Source organism: Lutra lutra, chromosome 14, assembly GCF_902655055.1.
Source record: "Lutra lutra chromosome 14, mLutLut1.2, whole genome shotgun sequence".
Lineage (NCBI taxonomy): Eukaryota > Metazoa > Chordata > Mammalia > Carnivora > Mustelidae > Lutra > Lutra lutra.
In genome coordinates, this window is record NC_062291.1 from 72,601,846 (window position 1) to 72,623,225 (window position 21,380).

General features: G+C 42.2%; 1 protein-coding gene and 1 long non-coding RNA gene across 2 annotated transcripts in view; both read right to left on the reverse strand.

Moving 5' to 3' along the window:
* Positions 1-1,427: 1,427 nt before the first annotated feature.
* Positions 1,428-17,454, reverse strand: LOC125084573 (uncharacterized). Its single transcript, XR_007122646.1, has 3 exons — positions 16,562-17,454; positions 14,592-14,600; positions 1,428-1,438 (listed from the first exon to the last, which is right to left on the reverse strand). It is a non-coding gene; the product is annotated as an uncharacterized LOC125084573 (long non-coding RNA).
* A 198-nt stretch (positions 17,455-17,652) lies between these two features.
* CCDC186 (coiled-coil domain containing 186) overlaps positions 17,653-21,380 on the reverse strand; it is a 52,294-nt gene continuing 48,566 nt past the window's right edge. The window contains exon 16 of the mRNA XM_047702058.1: positions 17,653-20,868. Within this exon, the coding sequence (XP_047558014.1) occupies positions 20,785-20,868 (84 nt within the window). The 3' untranslated portion in view covers positions 17,653-20,784. The remainder of the gene's footprint in view (positions 20,869-21,380) is intronic.

Genomic DNA, 21,380 nt, shown 5'->3' on the forward strand with positions numbered 1-21,380 from the left:
GGAAAAGAGTTTCTGGGCTACAAAATACTCTGTTGGTCCAAAGTAAAAGGTTAAATTCCGGAGGTCCCTCTTCTTCCCATTCTTTGGATTTGGCTTTTTTCATGCAGCAAGCTGTACTTCCCCATGGTTCTCTTGTTTTTCCTTCCCTCCTTGGTGCCAGGAGCCAGTATCTGCCTCAGTTTATCACCGGGTTTTGTTCTGTGCTCTCGACTTCCTGTTCCTTCCTGGACCTCTGGCACTTCAGAATGGGGACTGGGCACCAGAAGGAAATCAAGGTGTTGCCACTCAGCTCTCAGACACCCAAGGAGGATGTAGTTCCATTTCCCATCTTGCCCACACCCCATCACATGACATTGAAGCCAACAGACAAGGTGTTCCCATGGGTGACATAGCAGACTTGGGTATTATGCTCCTCATTCAGTTTTGAAGTTTCAAAATTTGAGAGAGAGAGAGAGAGAGAGATCAAGGGCAGTGACAGTATTATTTTACCCTCTATGTACAAAGGGCATTCTTCAGCACAGGCTGGGAATCCCTACCAGTAACAAATACCAATGCTACTTTCTTTATACAAGGACAGGTACAAACTTTTCTGGTCTCTGTGCACTCGTGTGTGTGTGTGCGTGCACGTTGTGTGTGTATGTGTGTGGTGTGTGTAACTGGTGTGGGTAACTGGTGTGTGTAACTGGCTTTTCATTGAACTCAGGTTTGCCTCACTGTATCAGATGTTCAGCCTCTAAAACTGACAGAATCTGCTTTTTTTTTCCCAGACTCCGTGTAGCCTGTGTGGCCCCAGGCTCAAACCCAGGATGACCTCCTACTTCTTTTAAACCTTCAGATCCTGAACAGCCGTCTGTGATTGCGGAAGGAAGAGTCAGGGGGAAGTTGTTGAAGGCAAGAGATATTTTCAGCGAAGCTCCCCAGAAACTACATAGGAAGACAAATTAGGGAGTCTTCTCCTGCTTAATGAGTTTCCTATAAAATTCATCGGGCCGACTTGCTATTTTGCATGATCTGTAGATAATGGATTACACTGACCGCGTACCCAATGGAGTAAATGATTACGTAAAAAGGGGGTTGTTAGGGTGGCCCTAAACCAATATGATCGATGTCCTTAAAAGTAGAGGACATCAGGACACAGAGAGCAAGGTAGACATCAGGCGTGTGCTCACAGAGACAGCAATGGGAGGGCCCAGCAAGAAGGCGACCATCTGCAAGGCAAGGAGAGAGACCTCACAAAAGAAACAAACCTACCGGCACCTTGATCTTGGACTTCAGCATCCAAGACTGTGAGCAAATAAATTCTGTCATATTTAACCGCCCACCCAGTCTGCGGCATTTTGTTAATGGCAACACGAGCAAATGAAGACAGGCTCAAAGTGGTGAAAACCAAGTCAAGAAGCAGCGTGAACTTTAGTCCACAGGCCCCAATGTGAAAATCCTTTAACAAATAAAATGATTTACTTAACGGGAAAAACCCCCTGCTTCAGAGCTGCTAATGTGTAATGGGGCTCTGATTTACTTACTATTTCTTCTCTATCGAATCGCCCGAGGGGTTATGCAAGCTCACAGACACAAAGAATGTTCCCTTCATTTCGGGTGCCTTTTGGTTCCATTTGTATCTACAGCAAAATGTTCCTTTGATCCTAGGCAGCACTGGAAAATTATTCAGGGTCCCCTGTAGCCATTTTCTATTCGCCCCAGAGGAAAGCTAAAACATCCCTCCTTATCTGCCTTGATTTACCCAATATTCACATTTCCTATTTGAGACACACACAAAGAATGACATTCTGAGAAAAACTCGACTTCTTCAGGTGGACCAAATTCCAATGAAAACAGATCCTCGACTAGGACTCACGGCCTTCAAGGGTAACTGAAGGGCATCCCTCCCACTGCCCAAGCAGGGGGCCACCATTTTACTTCTTAATGCTCTCCCCGCCTCCTCCTTACCCTCTGAGAGCCTGGAGCACCCTTTGTCACTTTGCATTCTGAAACGGAAGTGAAATCTGGGTAGGAGCAATGTTTTGTTCCACAAGCTTGTTTCCCCTTTCCTCCCTGCCTCCAGAGGGGACACTCACCGAGTTCCCACTGGGCCTGACCTCTGGGGACACTTCTTTTTTTTTTCCTAGTTTTAATTTTTTTTTAAATTAATTTTTTATTTTTTCAGCATAACAGTATTCATTATTTTTGCACCACACCCAGTGCTCCATGCAATCCGTGCCCTCTACAATACCCACCACCTGGTGCCCCCAACCTCCCACCCCCCACCCCTTCAAAATTCTCAGATCGTTTTTCAGAGTCCATAGTCTCTCATGGACTGGGGACACTTCTTAAAGCAGAGGGAACAAGAGCCCCTCAATCATGAAGACAGGTTTGCAACTGGTGGCTCAGGAGCCAAGGTCTATTTTGGGCAGAACATGTCTCCTGCAGAAAGGGCTAGAATTTGTCACTGCTGGGGGGCGAGGGAGACAGGAGGAAGGACGCTCGATGACTTTCCAGCAGGCAGAGATCAGGCACTACCTGGTTAAAATAGTAACTGCTGGAAGTGGCAGTGACATAATCCATGTGTGCGGCCACGGCCAGGGGCAGCGGGGGAGGAGGGTGTCGGTGGTGGTAGAATCACATTCTGGGTTCTCCATCTTCACTCTGGCTACTGGTGGGCTTCCATGATGATTTTGTACCCTGCGCAGTTCTAGAACCCAAACCTGAGTGTTTTGAGAATGTGGGTTTCTGTTCACTAATATACGTGCCATGTGCTAGCTGGATTTATCAAAAATATGCCTTGGTGTCTTCTTTGGGATCATCTTGGTAGTTTTCAGGATGATTACTGGGTCTTTGTCAATACATGCCCAACTGGCAAAGATTCCAATCATGCCCATAAAGATTAACCTCGAACCTCTAAGCTTTATGCCGAGTGAAATCAGCAGCCCGTACAGACTGTGACATGGGGGCTCTCCCCCACTCTTCCAGCAACCAATTTAAGTCTGTGGGTCCCCAAGCACCATGAAATCAGGTATGGAGACCTGGAGTGGGGGGTGAGTATCCATCTTCTAAAAAGCCCCCACAGAAGGGTACACTACCCCTTCCCAAAGCAGCACAACTGAGTCTTTAATAGGAAAAACCATATTTTTCACTCACCATTGAAAGCAAGTTTGCAAATTTCTGGGTAAGCCCCAATGTTATTCTCAAAGCTTCAGATATGCACCTAGCCACAAAAGCAAATGTTATATACATGAAATGGCAATGGCTCCTTGAGAAAATTTCCCCCACTAACAAGTGAGAAACCATCCAGCACGGGAAAGACTGAAATGAGTATGACTTTCTTCACAGGGAGGAAAGCACGGAGCAGAACAGGCTCCCAGGGGCGGGAAGAAACGTGGTCAGCATCCAAGTGGGCTGCAAGGGACTCCAGCCAGAGGTAGACACTGGCTCTGAGTGCAGCCAGGGGGAGCTGGGGCTCTAGAAGAGGAAAGGGAGGCAGAGCAGTGGTTCCAGCTTCGGGGAATCTACGAGTGACAACCTGGGAGGGCACAAGGACTCGCAGCCGGACCAGAATGAAGTCGGCTCCTAGGGGGAGCTGTTCCCAGCTCACTCTCCACTTCATAGCACCTTTTCAAAGCAGGGCCTGGACACCTGGTCACCCAGATGGGAGGCTCAGAAAGGAGGGTATGGCTGTTCCCCTACCTTTTAGCTCTCCAGCTTTCACTCTCTGCCCTTGCTGCCCTTGACTGGGCTGCGTTTCCAGGAACCCCTTATGGGGAGCAGGAGGAACCCAGGACCCAGCTCCCAGTTTACCAAGGCAGAGGGGTTCTTTAAGGAAGGAAATGAGTATTCAACATGTTGGCTAGTTGAATTTAAATTTTAAAAAATAATAATAAAAATAAAGAAGGAAGTGTGTATGGACTTAATTTGGAAGCCCCTGAATTTAATTTGTCCTTTATTGGAAAGTTGGATTTTCTCTCCCATTTTCTCCCCAAAGCCAAGAAACAGATCCTTTGCTGGAAATCTCCACTCAGAGAGGGAGCAAATGGCCACTGACGCAATCACATGCAGATGGGGCTGGACGGACAGAAAATGGTTTGCCAGCATCTCAGCTAATATCAGAGGCTAGTGGCTGGTCTGTAAGAAAACATGCCTGTGTCAGACAAAGGCCTTGGACAGATCTAAAACACACTGAGGCCTTTGGACAGAGGTGGGAGGAAGGGGGTCTAGTGGGAGAACATATTCTTATTTGCCACCTCTGAACCCAACTCCCTGTCACCTCGAGAAGGTGTCCTTTGAGACTGTGAGGGCCTGATCATGTCTCTTTACATGAATCCTTTTCAGGCCACATGGTCCAATCTCCAGTCAACATGTGCCATGTGGAAAGAGAGGGGGAAGACTTGATTCTTAAGCCAAGGGCCTCAACTAGCTATCTTTGGTTTCTCTCCATAAATTAGAACAATTAATCAGATGGTTAAAAATAATAGAGGGAAAGTATTGTTACTATTAGCAAATTATTTTGGATATAATAAAATTACAAATCATAAGGCAGAACTTGCTGGATTTCTGCTTCATGTGGTGGTGACCTGACATTACAGCAGCTCTTTTTCCGGAAGGATAGTTCCTTTCTACTTATACAGGCTGCTTGATCAAACCCATCCTGAACTCTCTCCAGATAGAATACAGCAGAGCTAGATCCCAGGAATAAAAAGAATGTGTTCCAGCTCACACTTAAGACCTTATCTTTTAAAAAATGAAAATAAGACCAATTGATTAAATCTCTCTAGTCCAAACTAGCCTCCCAAATTTTGGAGCACTAGAAACATTGCTCAATATCCCCAAAGAATGATTCCTGAGGTTAAAAAGTTAATATTTGTATAGAAATAGAGTTGGGGGGGGGGCGCTTAAGAAGTGGATCTGCCCAATGTCAGGAGGAAAGATGGCGTCCCAGTGTGTTGGGCTCATCCTTATTAACAAGTGTCCGGCATCGTGCCTAAAAGAATGTTGCCCTTTCTTCCGAACTTGAAAATAAAGTTTTCAAAAGTTGGAAAGCTTTTGATATTTTTGGTTTAGGGATTTGGGCAACAGTAGAATTACAATCCTGATCTATTAGATGATGCTAGGGCCTGCCGTCCAAAGTCACAGACTCTTCTGGAGGCTGAGTATGCAGAAGAGCAAGGACTAAAAGTCCACGTTACAGGAAGGTCCTGTCAGGATCCCGCAAACAGGCCACCCACCCAGCTATGAGAAGGGAAGCAGGATGCACCCAAGTCCTCTGAGATGATTACCTAGTTTCATAACATTCCTCTGCCACCTAGTGGCGTTTATAGCGTACACTTCAGTCCCACGGAACTTTCTAGGAGCTTCTATGAGGACCAATCTGCAAGGCTTTGATGAATTGTCTTTTTTTTTACCTAAGCAATTTCAAAAAATATCTCGTGAGGCTCATCAGAGAGAACATCAATGAGAATGGACTCTGGGCCTGTGCTGGTGTGTTGGGTGATGAGCCCAAACCACTTTGCCAAGGATTCTGTGCCTGATATCTGGTACCGAGCGGTTAACAGCTTGTTCTTTCGTGATAACATGATCCAGAGCACAAAGAACACACACACACACACACACACACACACACACACTCTCTCTCTCTCTCTCCTTGTTATCTTTATAACTAGACGCAAGGAGTTCTACAAGAACTCTGTGACTATGCCTTTATGATTTGTACTACTTTGGGAATTCTTTTCTAAGGATAAGGCCAAGTCTTTAATTACATCATGCCATTTGCATGATTGCAGCCTTTCGCCTACTGCCTATGACCTTGCAAAGTTCCCAAGCTTGGAAGAGCCATATTCAATGTCGGTGTCCTGAATTCTCTATGTTACAACAGCTAACATTTACTCAGTGCTCACACTCTGGGACAGTGCACGGAGCACCCTGTGCTCATTATCTCATTTGAATCTCATGACAATCTCTCTATCATCATCATTTTGCATATGAGGAAACTGAGGCAATTAGATCAAGCAGTTGGATCAAGTGATCCAACCCAGGAGGTCTGATTCCAGGATGTACACTCTACCCATTTCACCACAGCTTCCTTCAAGTTCATATCATATCTCTGCTGTTAAGAGTTTTTGATGGTGCAAAACCTCTTCTTTCATTTTTCATGTTGGTCAGTTTGTCCAAGTGTGTCACTCCCCACAAATACAAGTTCTTACACCAGAAGAAGGCCAGCTTTATTCCAGGAGATGGCTGTCCTATTTGCATTGCATATCACATGATGTCAAGAACTTCCTAGCACAAAATCAGTGGCCTGGAAAGAAACAACACACGGAAAGGCCTGTTGCACATTTCTGAAAAGCAGCTCTGGCTTAAGATTTCCCAGAACCATTCCAGGCAAAAAACTTGTCAGTGGGAAATGGCATGAGGAACTGAAAACAAGCCCAGATCTGAAGACGAACACTGAGCCCCTTGTATGTAAGCGAACAAATTAGGAACTTAACTTCACTGATTACTAAAACCCATTCTTTTGACGAAACTAGAAAACAAAACAAAACAAACGAACATCAAAACTCAAAACCTTAAGCAAAATGTGACAGCATAAAAATAATACTTCAATATAAACATTTTGATGTGCACATAGGATGGTTTCTTAATGATTTGATATAAACAAAATGATTCAGTTTTGTGCTTTTCAATTTTTCAAAGCCACTTGAAGTTTTGATGTTAAGTGTCACTAGTTCTATTAGATGTTCTTGTCATCTCAGGGTGCTCCTTAAATCATCTGAAATTCATCTGTATTTAGAGAAAGTAATGAGAATGGTCAAAATTAATGATATTAAGGGGAACATACTCCAGAAAAACTTGTACTTCCATCATCTGAGGTTGTTTAAAGGTTTTTCATTTTTCCATTTTCCTCTTTAATGATTAGGTATCAGGCAGTAATTTGTCGCATTCATGTGATTAATCTATAGATCTCTCTACTTGAATATTTTTTGTACTTTCTATGCATCACTTACAACAGATATTTGATCCATGTCCACTAATTAGGTTAGAATATGAAATGTTAATATGTCAGCAACTGTACTTGGCCTTGAAATCTTGGGTCTATCTGGGCAATATTTTTATTTTACAAAATGGAATGAAATTTAGAAATGATAAACCATACTCCTGTCCTACCCAATGAGCATTAAAGCCCAGAGAGCTTTTATAGAATAGGTGCTGGCAAGTCAATCAACCAAAGCAGTCAACACAAGAATCTTCTGTGTGTCATCATGATTTTTAGTAGAATATCTGCCAAGGGAGGAAATAAAAAATTTTCAAATATGAAAATATATTTATAAGTAGAATATATAACTTAAAAAATTTAACTTGAAGCAGTCCTAAGACAGTGTGCTTTTCTACTGTGTATTAAAATGTGATGACAAGGGGTGCCTGGGTGGCTCAGTGGGTTAAAGCCTCTGCCTTCAGCTCAGGTCATGATGCCAGGATCCTGGGATCAAGCCCCACATCGGGCTCTCTGCTCACCGGGGAGCCTGCTTCCCCCCTTCTCTCTGCCTGCCTCTCTGCCTGCTTGTGATCTCTGTCTGTCATATAAATAAATAAAATATTTAAAAAATAAATAAAGTTAAATAAAATAAAATGTGGTGATAAAACTCTGCTTCCTTTCAGTTAAAATGTGGCCAATTATCAAAAGGCAGTCCACTACCAGGACAGGTCTTTGTCTTTGTGGAAGCCAGCGTCTACTTCCATATCCTCCTAGCTAAGAAACTGTCAAGGAGTGGAAAGCTTTCCTAGAGACTCTAATACATGCAAGAAATACATGCCATTTTTGTATAACAATCTAGATGTGGTTTTCTTTTTCAGTTACCTATAGAGTAAATTGTACCTTAGGCTACACAACTTGATCTGAACTACCCAGAGAGAATGTGACCAGTACAGAGATTTATTGTGATCTTGTTTATGGGCCCGTGTTACTTTTTCCTTGGCATTGTGTAGTTGGTCTTCCAACTGCTTAGATGAGTAGTAGCTAAGAGAACACTGAATAATTTATAATTCACTCACTTGCTCGACAAGTGGTGGTGGTGTGTTCTTTTCTGTTTCCTCACTGTGCTGAGACAGAGGATCTTGTTGAGGAGGGAGTTTGGTGTCCAGACTGAGAGCATGCACCCCAGCAGGGGGCCTGGGTGCAAATTCTGGCTCTGCCACTGGTTAGCTTGGTGACCTCGAGACCGTTGCTTAAACTTACTTAGCTTGTTCCTCTCTACAATAGGGTTGTGTTTTTTTGTTGTTGTTTTTTTTGCGTGAATGAAATAAGTTAACATATCTAAAACAGTAACTGATTTAGGAGTAGCATCTGCTATTTTCATGAATACAGCCATGAATTAGCACGTTGGAGGGGAAGCATTTGGCTCTGCCCTTGCGTAAACCCTCGGAAAACATAGGTAAGTGTGAAATTGTTCCTAGTCCGTTGTCGCGGTGTTCGGTTGCTATTGTTGTCATATTTATTGATTTTATTAAAACTGACCTGTTCAGGGCACCTGGGTGGCTCAGTCGATGGGTGTCAGACTCCTGATTTCAGCTCAGGTGGTGATCTCCAAGTTCTGAGGTCCAGCCCTGTGTCTAACTGGCGTTGGAGCCTGCTTGGGATTCTCTCTCTCCCTCTGTCCCCCCCTCCAACCTCTCTTACACCTGCTTTCTCTATATATAAAAAGAAACAAACAAAAAACTAAAATTGACCTGTTCAAGGCCACGATTAATACCTCCGAAGCTCTGATCTCACAGGGGCCTTCTAGGGTAGCACAGGAGCCCTGGGCTCTGTAAGGCGCCCGTGGGATCGGCTTGGTTTGACCTGCCTGATCCATGTCTTCTCAATGTGCCGAGTTCGGTCGGACTCCAGTCTAGGCCATTTCTTGGAGACGTCACCCTTGCTAAGCACCAAGATTTCCCGCAACATGTTTCCGTTTGGCTCACATGCTTCCTAGGTTTACCCAGACTCTGGTCCTTTCCCCTCATGGTCCTTAAAATAGCGGTGGGGTGGAAGGATGCTTGGGGGCAGGTTGTCAGAGACCAGATTTCCTATCGGGGCCCTGTGCTGCCTTTCACGGTTCCCTAGGTCCCCACAGTCTAGACCCAAGTCACTTTAGTGTCGTCTTGGGTGTTACCTTATTCACATTCTATCCTCCTTTTTCCTACTCCCCACTCTAGTGCCACTGAGGCTGCGGAAAACACTGAGCATGACAGCTCACAGCTCCCTGGCACGCCGTCTCCGTAGCTGAAAGCAACCCAAGCCAGCACTCTGTTTGACATCAGGTGACAACCAGTTTCCAACTAAGAAAAAACCAATTCCTCTCTTTGGGGTAAAAATATTTTGAAATAATTCCTCAACTTGTTTTGGAAATTACCCTTAGCCTGAATGTATTGCTTCATGCTCGTGTTTTAATCTTTACTAAAAATGTCCACTGTTGGTGTTCCCAGTATCTAGAACAGTGCCAGGTGCACTTGACAAATATTTGTTGAATGAATTGAAGTGCAGTGGGCACGATTACGTAAGGTTGGAAATATGAGGTTGTTTGAAAAGAGATGAAAAATGACACCAAGGATCCCCTGATATGAAGAGGGTTCGCTGAACTCGAGCCACAGAGTTTACTCACTTGTTCACTCACACATGTATTCATTTAATAAACACATAAGGTACTTACTTTTATCCTGCTCTTGCTGTGTCTCTGGCAAATAAATAAATAAAATCTTAAAAAAAAAAAAACTATGAGGGGCTCCTGGGTGGTTCAGTGGGTTAAGCCTCTGCCTTCAGCTCAGGTCAAGATCTCAGGGTCCTGAGATCAAGTCCCGCATCGGGCTCTCTGCTCAGCAGGGAGCCTGCTTCCCCCACCTTTCTGTGCCTGTCTCTCTGCCTACTTGTGATCTCTGTCAAATAAATAAATAAAATCTTTAAAAACAAACAAATAAAAAAAAAACCTATGAAATAATCAGTTACACATTTCTCACATACCTGGAGAGATCTATACACCTCTTGTTTTTCAAACTTCATTTCAATTCCTAAGATCTGATTATTCGGCCCTAAAGAGAGGAAGTATTGGCTACATTAGTACTATGTATAAATCACCTATAAAAGTGCTTGGCAGGGGTGCCTGGGTGGCTCAGTGTGTTAAGCCTCTGCCTTCAGCTCGGGTCATGATCTCAGGGTCCTGGAATCGTGCCCCGTATCGGGCTCTCTGCTCAGTAGGGAGCCTGCTACCCCCTCTCTTTCTGCCTGCTTGTGATCTCCCTCTCTCTCTCTCTCTCTGTCAAATAAATAAATAAAATCTTAAAAAAAAAAAAAAACCAGAGTGACTCAGTCGGTTGAGCATCCGACTCTTGACCCAAGCTCCAAAAAAAAAAAAAAAAGAGTGCTTGGCAAATATTAAGCACAGTGAGCTGTAAGCTTGATTATGCTGATCTTTCCACACTGTATACATGTATTGAAACATCAAGCTGTACACCTTAAATATATACAATTTTTATATGTTGACATCTCCAGTTGTTTAAAAAAAATAAAACTGATATATGAGCATAAAAATAAAAAGGATCTGGGTTTTGAAGACAGGCCAACCTGGGATTAAGTGCCCCCCCCCCGGCCCAGGCTTCATCCCCAGTAAATCCTGGGTGGATCTCTGAATCTAGAGGGATTGCTGCTTTTTGTCGGAGCCCCAGAGACCAGTCTAACCCCCTTTACCTGGCAATTCTTTAGCTCTCTGCCAGACACAGTGCTCTTATCTCCCTGGAATCCTCCCTTTTCCAAATTAGAAAGAACTTATTCTTCTTAATCATTTCTTTTTTTTTTAAATATTTTATTTATTTATTTGACAGAGATCACAAGTAGGCAGAGAGGCAGACAGAGACGGAGAGAGAGAGAGAGAGAGGGAAGCAGGCTCTTGGCTGAGCAGAGAGCCCGATGCGGGACTCGATCCCAGGACCCTGAGATCATGACCTGAGCCGAAGGCAGCGGCTTAACCCACTGAGCCACCCAGGCGCCCTTCTTAATCATTTCTTAAGAACACGGTTTGCAGAGTCTTCCTCCATTGGGTCGCCCACTCTGATTAGCCCACACATTTCAGCGTCCCCTTTAAAAAAATAATGTCTTTACTTGGGGTGCCTAGGTGGCTCAGTCAGTTAAGCGTCTGCCTTAGGCTCAGGTCCTGATCTCAGGGTCCTGGGATCCAGCCCCATGTGTCAGGCTCCCTGCTCAGCAGGGAGTCTCCCTTTCCCTCTGCCCCTCCCCCCAACTCGTACTCGCTCTGCCTCAAATAAATAAAATCTTTTTAAAAAACTAAGCCTGTGCAAAATAAATATTTGCTAGAATGTAGAGCAAGTGAGACTCTTATGTATAGCTAGTGGGTGTACAAATGGTACAACCACATTGGGAAAGTTGGATAGTTTCTACTAAAAATAGCCATGTGTGTATCTTGTGACTCAATTATTCTAGTGCCCGGCATATGTGCACTAAATATACATCCATTCGCTTTGCCACAGACGTGTACAAGCTTATCATTGCAGCTTTGTTCCTAGGATCCCCAGACTGGAAACTTCTCCAAAGCTCATCAATATTAGACTGGATACATTGTGCTGTACCCACACAATGAAATATTATACAGCAAAGGGAATAAATGACCTAGACCTACACCCAACAACTCCGATGATCCTTTAAACAGGATGTTGACTCAGAATACCTCCTACAGCAGCACCTCTGTGTTAAGTCCCAGAAAGTGAGGTAAAGGAAATCAATGCTATTAGAAGGTAAGACTGCCATTCTTCCAGGATGGCTAATCACTGGGGTATGAGGAGGGGTTTGGGGTGAATCAGTCCTGATCCAATCAGGGCAAAGCAAACACTGGGTGTTGATTACACAGCTGTGTTTGGTTTCTAGCAATTTATCAAGTTGTATACTTAGGCTATGAGCATGTTTCTGAAGGTATCATTACTAAACCACAAGAAAAGAGATTCCTGTTGTTGTTAATATGATGACTAGTCAATATACTAATATGGATGGGACCCCAACTGGTGGCCTTCCACTGAAGCAACTTTTCTGGCAAACTCAGTTCTCAGTTTATTGTGTGTGGCATTCAAGGCCATTCACAGACCTTCCTAAGGTCCCTTCCATTCCTGTGGGTCTTACCATTGCTTGATAAATGTTTAGCATGATAGAGGTTGACAATGCAAAATAGACTCCATCTTTCTGTGCCAAGCACATGGTCCAGATCGAGTTCGAGCGAAACAGAACCACGAGCTATTCTTTCTACATGTTTTCTGTTACCATCTCTGAGACACCTAGTGTCCCAAGCAGAAAGGCGTGGTGCCTTCTTCCATCCGGATTCTCTAGCTTTCCTTCCAGATGCTGCAACCTATCCATGAAGGCCCTTCTCGAAAGATGCCGTCCTTTCCAGCATGAAGCCGGTCCTCTTGCACCAGCCTCTGTGTGGTCTCAGATGCTGGTCTCTTGCCACCTCCTTCCCTTACACTCCTATGGAGCTTTGCCCATAAATAATGGTACTGGATGTATTGTTAGATGACAGAAGAAGAAGTGCTGTCTTTGCTCTGTTAAACATTAAGTTTCTGAGTGTCAATTGCCATTGGGCTTTTTCAGGAGATTGTAAGTTGTACTTCGCTCTTACCTTTAGGCCGGGTCCAGTCAGGAGAGAGAAAAAGCACAGTAGTTTCGGCCAGAGTTTAATACAAAGAATTATTACCTGTGATGAAAGCAATTAAAGAAAATTCTAGGTGGTACACTGGGACTGAGGGAGAGTAACTGAGGAAGCACAACCCTGAGAGGGGTTCAGACCTTGTTGGGGAAGTTGTGGTTCAGCCCACCGGCTAGCAGAGACGTTCAGTGGTTTGGCCCGCCAGGAGCTGGTCTGCAGTCCTGCGCCAGCAGTAGTAATTACGGTAATCTCCGCAGTTCCGGCAGGGAAGCTGCCAGCCAGCGGCCAGTGGTGGGCACCGGCACTGGCCACGCTGTGGGACTCTCTGGACAAGTGACTGTGTGTAGCCATGTGGGGGCTTCAGTTTCCATATGGAAAAGGCCACGGAAAGGTTATCACCAAGTGCTGTAAGATTGCAGAAGGATGGCTGGGGCCGTCTTCACTGGGCGTCCTCCCAAGTCTGAAACCCAGCCTCTGCCCGAAACTTCCAGAAGCCTCTTTCTCCTGTAATGTGCCTCCATCGTCCTCTCCTAAGGAAGCTTGTCACTATGCTCAGTCAAAAGGACAAAAGGGTAAAGGGATTTTCTCAGAGCAGGTATTGAAGAATGCATTGGGATCCGAGAGGCAATAAATAATAATAAAAAATAATCCATACGTCTTCCACCTCAGACTTCCTGAATGCATTTGGTTCCAAGGATGTACTGAAGCAGGAGGGGTGTGTGGATTCAATTCCCTGGGGCTGAGGCACCATCAGGGCAGCAGTGCCTGGAACAGCAAGGAAGAGGCTTACTAACAGGTGACTCTGGGTAAATCACATTCCACAGGCGGGCCTTTTCCCTGATTTTTGTAGGAGGGGCCGCATGGGGTGGGTGGTTTGCCAGCCAGGCTACAGCGAGCTGAGAAAAACAAAGACGGTGTGTTTCAAAGAGCTACACTCATTTAATTTAAAAGTTTGAACTTTTCAACCATTTTTTTTTTTACTGGTAAAATGTCTTTTATGATATTATGCTAGGAAGTGCTCATGATTTTTGATCCTCACTTAGCAAAATAGAAGCCAAGAAGGTCAAAATTTTGTTTTGGAAACTTTACTAGTCCATGGAATCTGAAAGTCTGGTCAGTCTGGGACTGGATATTCTGTCTTGAAGCCCTCTTTCGTCTCTAGAATCTGTGCTTCTGAAAGGCCTGCCCGTTTTTCCTGCTCATTGCCTACATGTAAAGAAGGCAGAAGAAAGTGGAAAGCAGTTCCCTTCATCAGCAGCAAATTCGGGTCCATCCCAGATTATTAGCACGATACCTGCACAACATGGACTGATGAATACACGAAGCATTTCCTATTTTACAGATATTTTGTAAACCGGAGGGCAACCGTGAAAACATTTTAAAATGAGGCATAACTCAGAAGCCAACTGCAGAGATATAATTGCATCATACAAAAAACTCGGTTAATCCAAAGGCAGGCAGAACATCTAGGAAAGGATGAAAAGAAATGACTTTGCCTGTGTCTTGCTGAGCGTTGTCACGGCCCAGTCTTAGTGCGGCCGAACTGCCTGAGTTCTATCAAAACACAGATCACTTGCTTTGGGAACACGTGAGCTAGCTAGCCTGCTTTGAAAGCACCACAAAACCTCAGCAAGAGTGACTTCTGGGGGCGCCTGGATGGCTCAGTTGGTTCAGCGTCTGCCTTCAGCTCAGGTCATGATCCCAGGGGGCCTGGGATCCAGGTGAAGGTCAGACTCCATGGCCAGCTCAGGGTCTCTGAAGTTTTTCTCTCTCCCCCTGCTTCTCCCCCACCAATGCACCTTCTCTCTCTCTCTCGCAAAAATCAAATCTTAAAAAAATGAAATAAAATCCGTCAGTGGTGTTTGCACTTGACATCTTGGGCTTTGGGCGCACGAGGTCCCAGTATCAGCTAGGAGGTCGAACACTGTGAAACTGGATCACCCGGTTTCTCAGGAGGCGCCAGGGGCTGCAGCACGGGCAACGTCATCCCAGCACAGAGCCCGGCCGCGGGGCTTTCTGCCTCAGCAGTGTTTGAAAGTTGGTGCCTTGGAGCTTAGAAGACACCGAACCTCATAAAAGTAAAAGTAAAGAAAGAAGGTAAACATTTCTGGCAAGTACTCAAAGCCCCTTTTACCCATAAATTTTGAATAAAGTATTCCTTATTTAAAGTAGGATATTTATTTATATTTTGAGAGAGCAAGCACGTGTAAGCCAAAGTGGGGGGGGGCGGGATGTGGGTACAGAGGGAGAGAGAGAATCCCAAGCAGGCTCCATGCCCAGTGCACAGCCCAAGATGGGGCTTGATCTCATGACCCTAAATCACGACCCGAGCCAAAAATTGAGTCAGATGCTTTCCCAGCTGAGCCATCCAGGCACCCCTAAAATAAGATTTCTAAGATAAAGTGAGTTCTGAATCCCAATCAGGATGCCGGAAACAGTCTTTCTGGCCTGCTTGTCCCGCAGGGTCTCCCACCAACCTGGTCCCAAATTCACACAGTAACAATACACAAAATTCAGCAGCACCCTTCATTGGCACAGGCTCCTGGGGACCTGGTTTTTGGGAAGATGGGATCTAAGGGGGCTCTGGTGGAAGAATAGACACTGAGAGTGTTTCTCCCATGGGGAGGGCAGAACAGCTCAAACCTGCAGCAAGGGCAGCCAGTGTGATGGGTATTTGCAAGTGTCTCACCTAGTTAGAGCTCATAAAAAGAGCCCAAGAAATAACAGGTCGTGTGGCAAGTTTAACTGGTATTTCCTGGGACCAGCAAAGTGGGAGGGTGCGAAAAACATAGACACACACACTGCCCTTGGGTCTTTATTAAAGACAAAGACCATATAGTGAAATGCTGTGGAAAACCACTCCTGTATTTAATATATTCCCCAAGTTAATGCAACTAGCAGTCAACTATCAGTAACTTAAGTTTTTTTTTTTTTTTATTTCAGTGGATCCTAAACTATTTCTGCAATGTGTTAATGGCAGAGTTCTCTCTGGAGTATAACATCCGATCCCTCTTCCAGAAGTGCAGCTAGGGGCTGATAGTCTATCTGGCGAACAGCATGGCCTTTGGGCAATTGAAAAAGAAAAGAAGGCTGAAAATTCCTCAGAAATAGCATACTTCTTAAATCCATGCTAAAAAAAGAAAAAAAAAAGAATTAAGTCTCTTACGTATAGTGTGGGAATTAATGTTTCATCTCTACAGAGGCAGGAACATCAAGCCTGGTCACATCGTTCTCAAAGAGAATCATTAAAAACCACATTGGCCCTCATCAGCCACAGGCATCCTCTTAAGCTCCTGGTCCTAATGAAGTATGTACTCCTTCTACATTCATTGGAGCAGAGTTTTTAAGAAAAAAAACAGACACTGATGTAAATTCAGTGGAATGGTCTTTCTAATCTCATGCCTGAGGGTCCTACTGACCAGTTAAGAACAACAAACCAAAACAAAAAAAATAAAAAAAAAAAAAATCACCACGGCCAGTATCTCTTTCCCTCACTCACTCTCTTCCTGCATGCATTCCTTTCCTTGCAGACAAATCCATAGGCTACCGGGAAGCAGATTCTTGAGGACTTCACAGAAGCTTCCCCTATTCTATTATTTCTACCCTTATTCCAAGGTTCCTATTTTAGGAGATTCTTTCTAGTAGTGAAGTCATGAAGGTACGTGGCATAATTTAAGTGTGCCCGAACTGTGAGAGAAACGGAAAACAACACAGCATGATGTTAAATATCTATATACGTTAACTTCATGAAATTAATGCCATTCCGATATCTTTTTATTGAACATATTAGATCTTTATTATTATGGCTAGATAATTTGGGCAAGTGAGTAACATAGGTTTGTGGAACACGTGAATATATCACTGGCTTATCAAGTTAAATGGGAAATTTTCACACGCGCATGTGAAAATCTGCCTTTTGTAAAAGGCCAAATTTTGTTACCAATAATTAAAACAAATTTGAAATAGAACGTGGCATTCAATTTAAATCTGCTTACTATTGTTCAGTGACTTCTAATAATAATTGGTATAATAAAGAAAACTGTGAAAAGCAAAAATTCCTACTGTGGTTTAAAAATGAAAATTCAAGCCATCTGAGGCAGCCTTGCCAACAGTCTGGAGAATCAGTCTGTTTAGCAAATAAATAATGTATGGTGTATGCAAATAAATAATCAAAGATGCTACTAAAATACAACTTGGTAAACAGGCATTACCTATTTAATAAGTACAATATATACATAGAATTCTCTTGAAAAGCTTCATTTTATACAGAAACATATTTACAAAATGAACAGTGTAATCAAATTAAAGATTATCTGTACAACGCACATGCACACACACGTGTGTGTGTGTGTGTGTGTGTGTGTGTGTGGACTTTTGGAAGATAAACAAGTTTCATCACTGTAGTCGAAATGGACAGCCATATGCATTTTAAAAAAGGATTCCATCCCAGAAAATACATCTTTATTATACAATTATATTTTTCATTTATCTTCCTGAAAATTCTTCATGTTTGGATACTTTTTCAATTATTTTCTCTTGTTCAGAGCCTTGAAAAATTTCAGGTTTCTAGTGCCACCAACTGGTGTTAAAAATTAACAATCTTAGTGTCAAAAAAAGATTGTTTTGTTTTAAAAAAAGGATATTGAAAAAGAGCCTACTAGAGTCAACATTCATAAGGCAAATTTACCATACTGAGTAGCAACATGATAGATAAAAAATATTTTCACCACAGTAGCATATATAACATTTACAATATTAATGGTTTTTAATGTTTTGGTTTCTTTCTTTTTTTTTTTTTTTTTAATTTGTCAGAGAGAGAGGGAGAGAGAGCGAGCACAGGCAGACAGAATGGCAGGCAGAGGCAGAGGGAGAAGCAGGCTCCCCGCCAAGCAAGGAGCCCAATGTGGGACTCGATCCCAGGACGCTGGGATCATGACCTGAGCCGAAGGCAGCTGCTTAACCAACTGAGCCACCCAGGCGCCCCATGTTTTGGTTTCTTTCTACCAGTAAATCTTGGTCTAAATCTGTATGAAAAAACTCTTTGGAAAATAATATACTGGTAAAACAAAGTTTAGGAATACACACTAAAACATGATTAATCTCTTTGAGCATCAAGTAGGCATTAAGAGTTTACTAAAATGGCAAAAATCAAATACCTTTTGACGGTCTTTGGATTTTTTTTCTTTTTTCTTAAAGAATAATTAAACATCAAACTCTGACAGTTAGGGAATGTGTAGACCATCGTGAAAACAGTGATCTGCTCTCAGCATACCCCAGAGCAAGGATTCATTTCCCAGAGTTCATGCCACAGTGAGATTTCTGGGCCATCACCTGCACAAGTGGATTGGCCTTCTTCCCCCAGCAGCTGGCTTCGAGCTACAGAGGCTCCAAGAGCTGCTCCTACTGCCTCCCCACCACTGTCACTAGACCACAGCACCAGGAGGACAGCAACTGCTCTGATTTGCTCACCAAGAAAATCACAGTACCCGGATGCTGCCTGGCAATAGCAGGTTTTCAATACATGTGTTTTTTAAATGAATAAACTACATGGTGGTAGCCTGATAGAACTTAATTCAAGACAAATCACTTTAAATGGTGATGACGACAGAAAGTTAAAAAAGAAAGCAAAACACCAAAGTTCAAACCCATTTCTTTGCTCAAACCCACTATTTTCATTCCTTAACACTTAGCAGGCTAAAGTTTGAAGTGTATGGGAAAAAAAGGGAGTCACAGTAAGAATTCACTTCAAAATTAAAACCTAGAAAAGCATACAGAGACGTACACACACAAAAAATAATTTCCTGCTCAAAGAAACCAAAATAGTGCTAACCAAAACAACCTCTGATGTGTACAACTAATAATGAACATATAAATTTTGCCCCAGATCTCAGGTTTATCCAGACCATTTTCCTCTTCCAGACACCCATTCTTCTCTCCATATATTCAATATATTAAGAGTAGCAGACCCTCTAAATCCTTATATTAGGAGCTTTTTGTGAACTGGTATAAAGATCTGATATATGCACATCTTTGCACATTACTTTGCTCAATTCTAATCCATACACAAAAAGATATGGTAGAAACTGAAGAACAAAAGGAAAATAAAAGCATTTTCTTCAAAAATTTCCATAGCTTGAAAAATAACAGCAAGTCAGAATATTTTTTATAATAGCTTTCCTCTAAAGTAGTGCCACCATTTGACTTCTCCAAATGAACGGTGGTGGCACAAATGTTAATATTGGAATGTTTCACTTTTGTATGTAATAAAATGTATTTATTTTTAAAAAGTGTATAGACATAGGACACTATAGATCTGATCCCTATTTGGTCTCCATTCGCACATTTTTGTGTCTTGGAGGAAAAAAACAAATATTGTAGTGTATGAACCTCTATCACAGAAGTTATGAAATTTAGTTATGTTGGCTACTCTAGTCTTTATGAATATCAGTGGTATGTCTAGAAACATGGGAAGGTAATTCAAATTTTATTGCACTTACCCTCTTACTTTATTTTGATAAATTGTTGGTAAAAAGAACAAGACACCTTATGGTAAGACTAACACTTCTTACAGCTATTTTAAAAAGATGTTTTTGGACTTAGACCTTCATTCTGAAAAGATTTTGGTTTTGAATGGCAAGACATAACTCGATATACAGAAAAGATAAGATGCTGCATTGAATCCTTAGTAAAAATTTTGTAAATGATCGTTTTAAACAATGATTTAAAAAAATGTTAAAACACATTAAAGGGATATTGCCACCATGAGCCCAACTTTTAGAGCCATACAATTCCTTAAAGGTTTTTAAACCATCATCCCAAAGCTTACTTCTCTTGAGAGAAAAAAGGATGCAAAGACCTAAAACAAAAGTGACAATTGGGGCAACATCTGCGTATTAGCCAAGGTATCCTATTACAGAAATGATCTGAATATAATGAAATGTGAAAAATCACACTCAGAAATGATGGTAAGTGACAAATTACAAGAGGAAGGAACAAAATCCAATGATGTAGAAATATTGATACTATGACTGGCAACATTTAGGTGCACGTCTTAAATAATTATTGTAAAAATCCACCAGGATACACAAATTTGGCTCTAAAATTCCTTTGGTTACAGGGATATAATTATTTTATATTTTAAATAAATATACTGAAACATATCACTTTGGGAACTGTAAGATCCCTCCATTGGAATATATAATTGTATCAATGGTAAAGAATGGTATTCAAATGAAATGATTAACACAGCCATATGCTGGATTCTCTCAGGAACTGGTTCTTCATAAATATCTTAAACATTTATCTTTATACTTGATGTCACTAAAACTAAAGTATTTCAGGTTCAAAAGAATTCATCATTCATCTTTCTATTCTAATGACTAATCTCTTTCACATTTTAAAATACAACTGAAGTCCACAAATCTAAGTGAGCATCTTATTTAAAATCATATTTTGTGTAACTGAAAAATAAAAAAACCTCAACATTAACTCAAGCAGTTTGAATCGGAAAAAAATGTACCTCGCACGGATAAAGAAACCTGACAGAGGCATACGATGTCTGATCACTGTTAGCTACCAAGAGCTGGCTCTCCTATTAGCTTCCATGAAAATTAAGAGATTTAAGGACTCAATGGCATCCCTAAAATACAACCAAATGTTATCCTGGAATGTAAAACAAAATTTTAATCACTTCAAGTTTTCTTCATGTTGGAGAAACAGCATTATTGCTGAATAATTAACGTGTGTCCTTTCATGCATAATTTTAAAAAGCTGAATCATTTTTGACATCATATATTTTCAAAGGAAGAAATATGGAGAAGGGGTTTTCAAAAGCCCTTGTAGTCCTGTTCAGCACTTCGTAGGACTATCCGCGATTTCAGCTGTTCTGATTCAGTGACAGGCTGTCCCTATACAAACACAAATTCCATCAAAGCTTATTCTTACAGTATACACAGCAGTGCGTTCGTATTGTAAAAGGATACTTTTTTTATACAGATGAAGCAAAACAATTTTTTACTGGCTGACACACAAACCAGGGAAAAGTTTCCAACAATACTGGGCAGTGGCACCTGTTCCTTATGTGGCTTTTGTCTGTTTAGTGACCAAGAGCTGTGTGTTAGGTTTTCTTCGTCCTCTGTTCTAGTTCACGCTGGTGTTTAATAAGACGTTCTATTTCTGTTCCAAGTGTTTGCAGATTTTCCTTTACCAATTAGAAAAAGGGGAAAAGAAAACAACTATTAAGTATCCTAAGTCTATGGATTCAGTTTGAACTGTTTTTGCTTAAATTTTGACACTGAAGGGGTGAGGATTAGTCTTCAACATTCTGTGGCATAAACTGGGTGCGGGGCAGTTTTCAGTAATAAGACCTGCCCATTCTGGAATCTCTTTACCGAAGCTACGGCAAATTTTAGTGCACAGATTTGTTACTAGATTTACAACTTTATTTCTAACCATCAAGGCCCAAACATAGCACAAATAGAATAGTCAGGTTGGGTAAAAGCTGCAAGAAGTCAAGCTGGAAAATACACATTGGGCTCTCTGCTCAGCAGGGAGCCTGCTTCCTCCTCCCTCTCTCTCTGCCTGCCTCTCTGCCTACTTGTGATCTCTGTGTGTCAAATAAAATAAAAAATCTTTAAAAAAAAAAAAAGAAAAAAAGAAAAAAGAAAATGAATGTCTTAATCTTAAGATAGAGTCTCAGCAATCAATTATAAC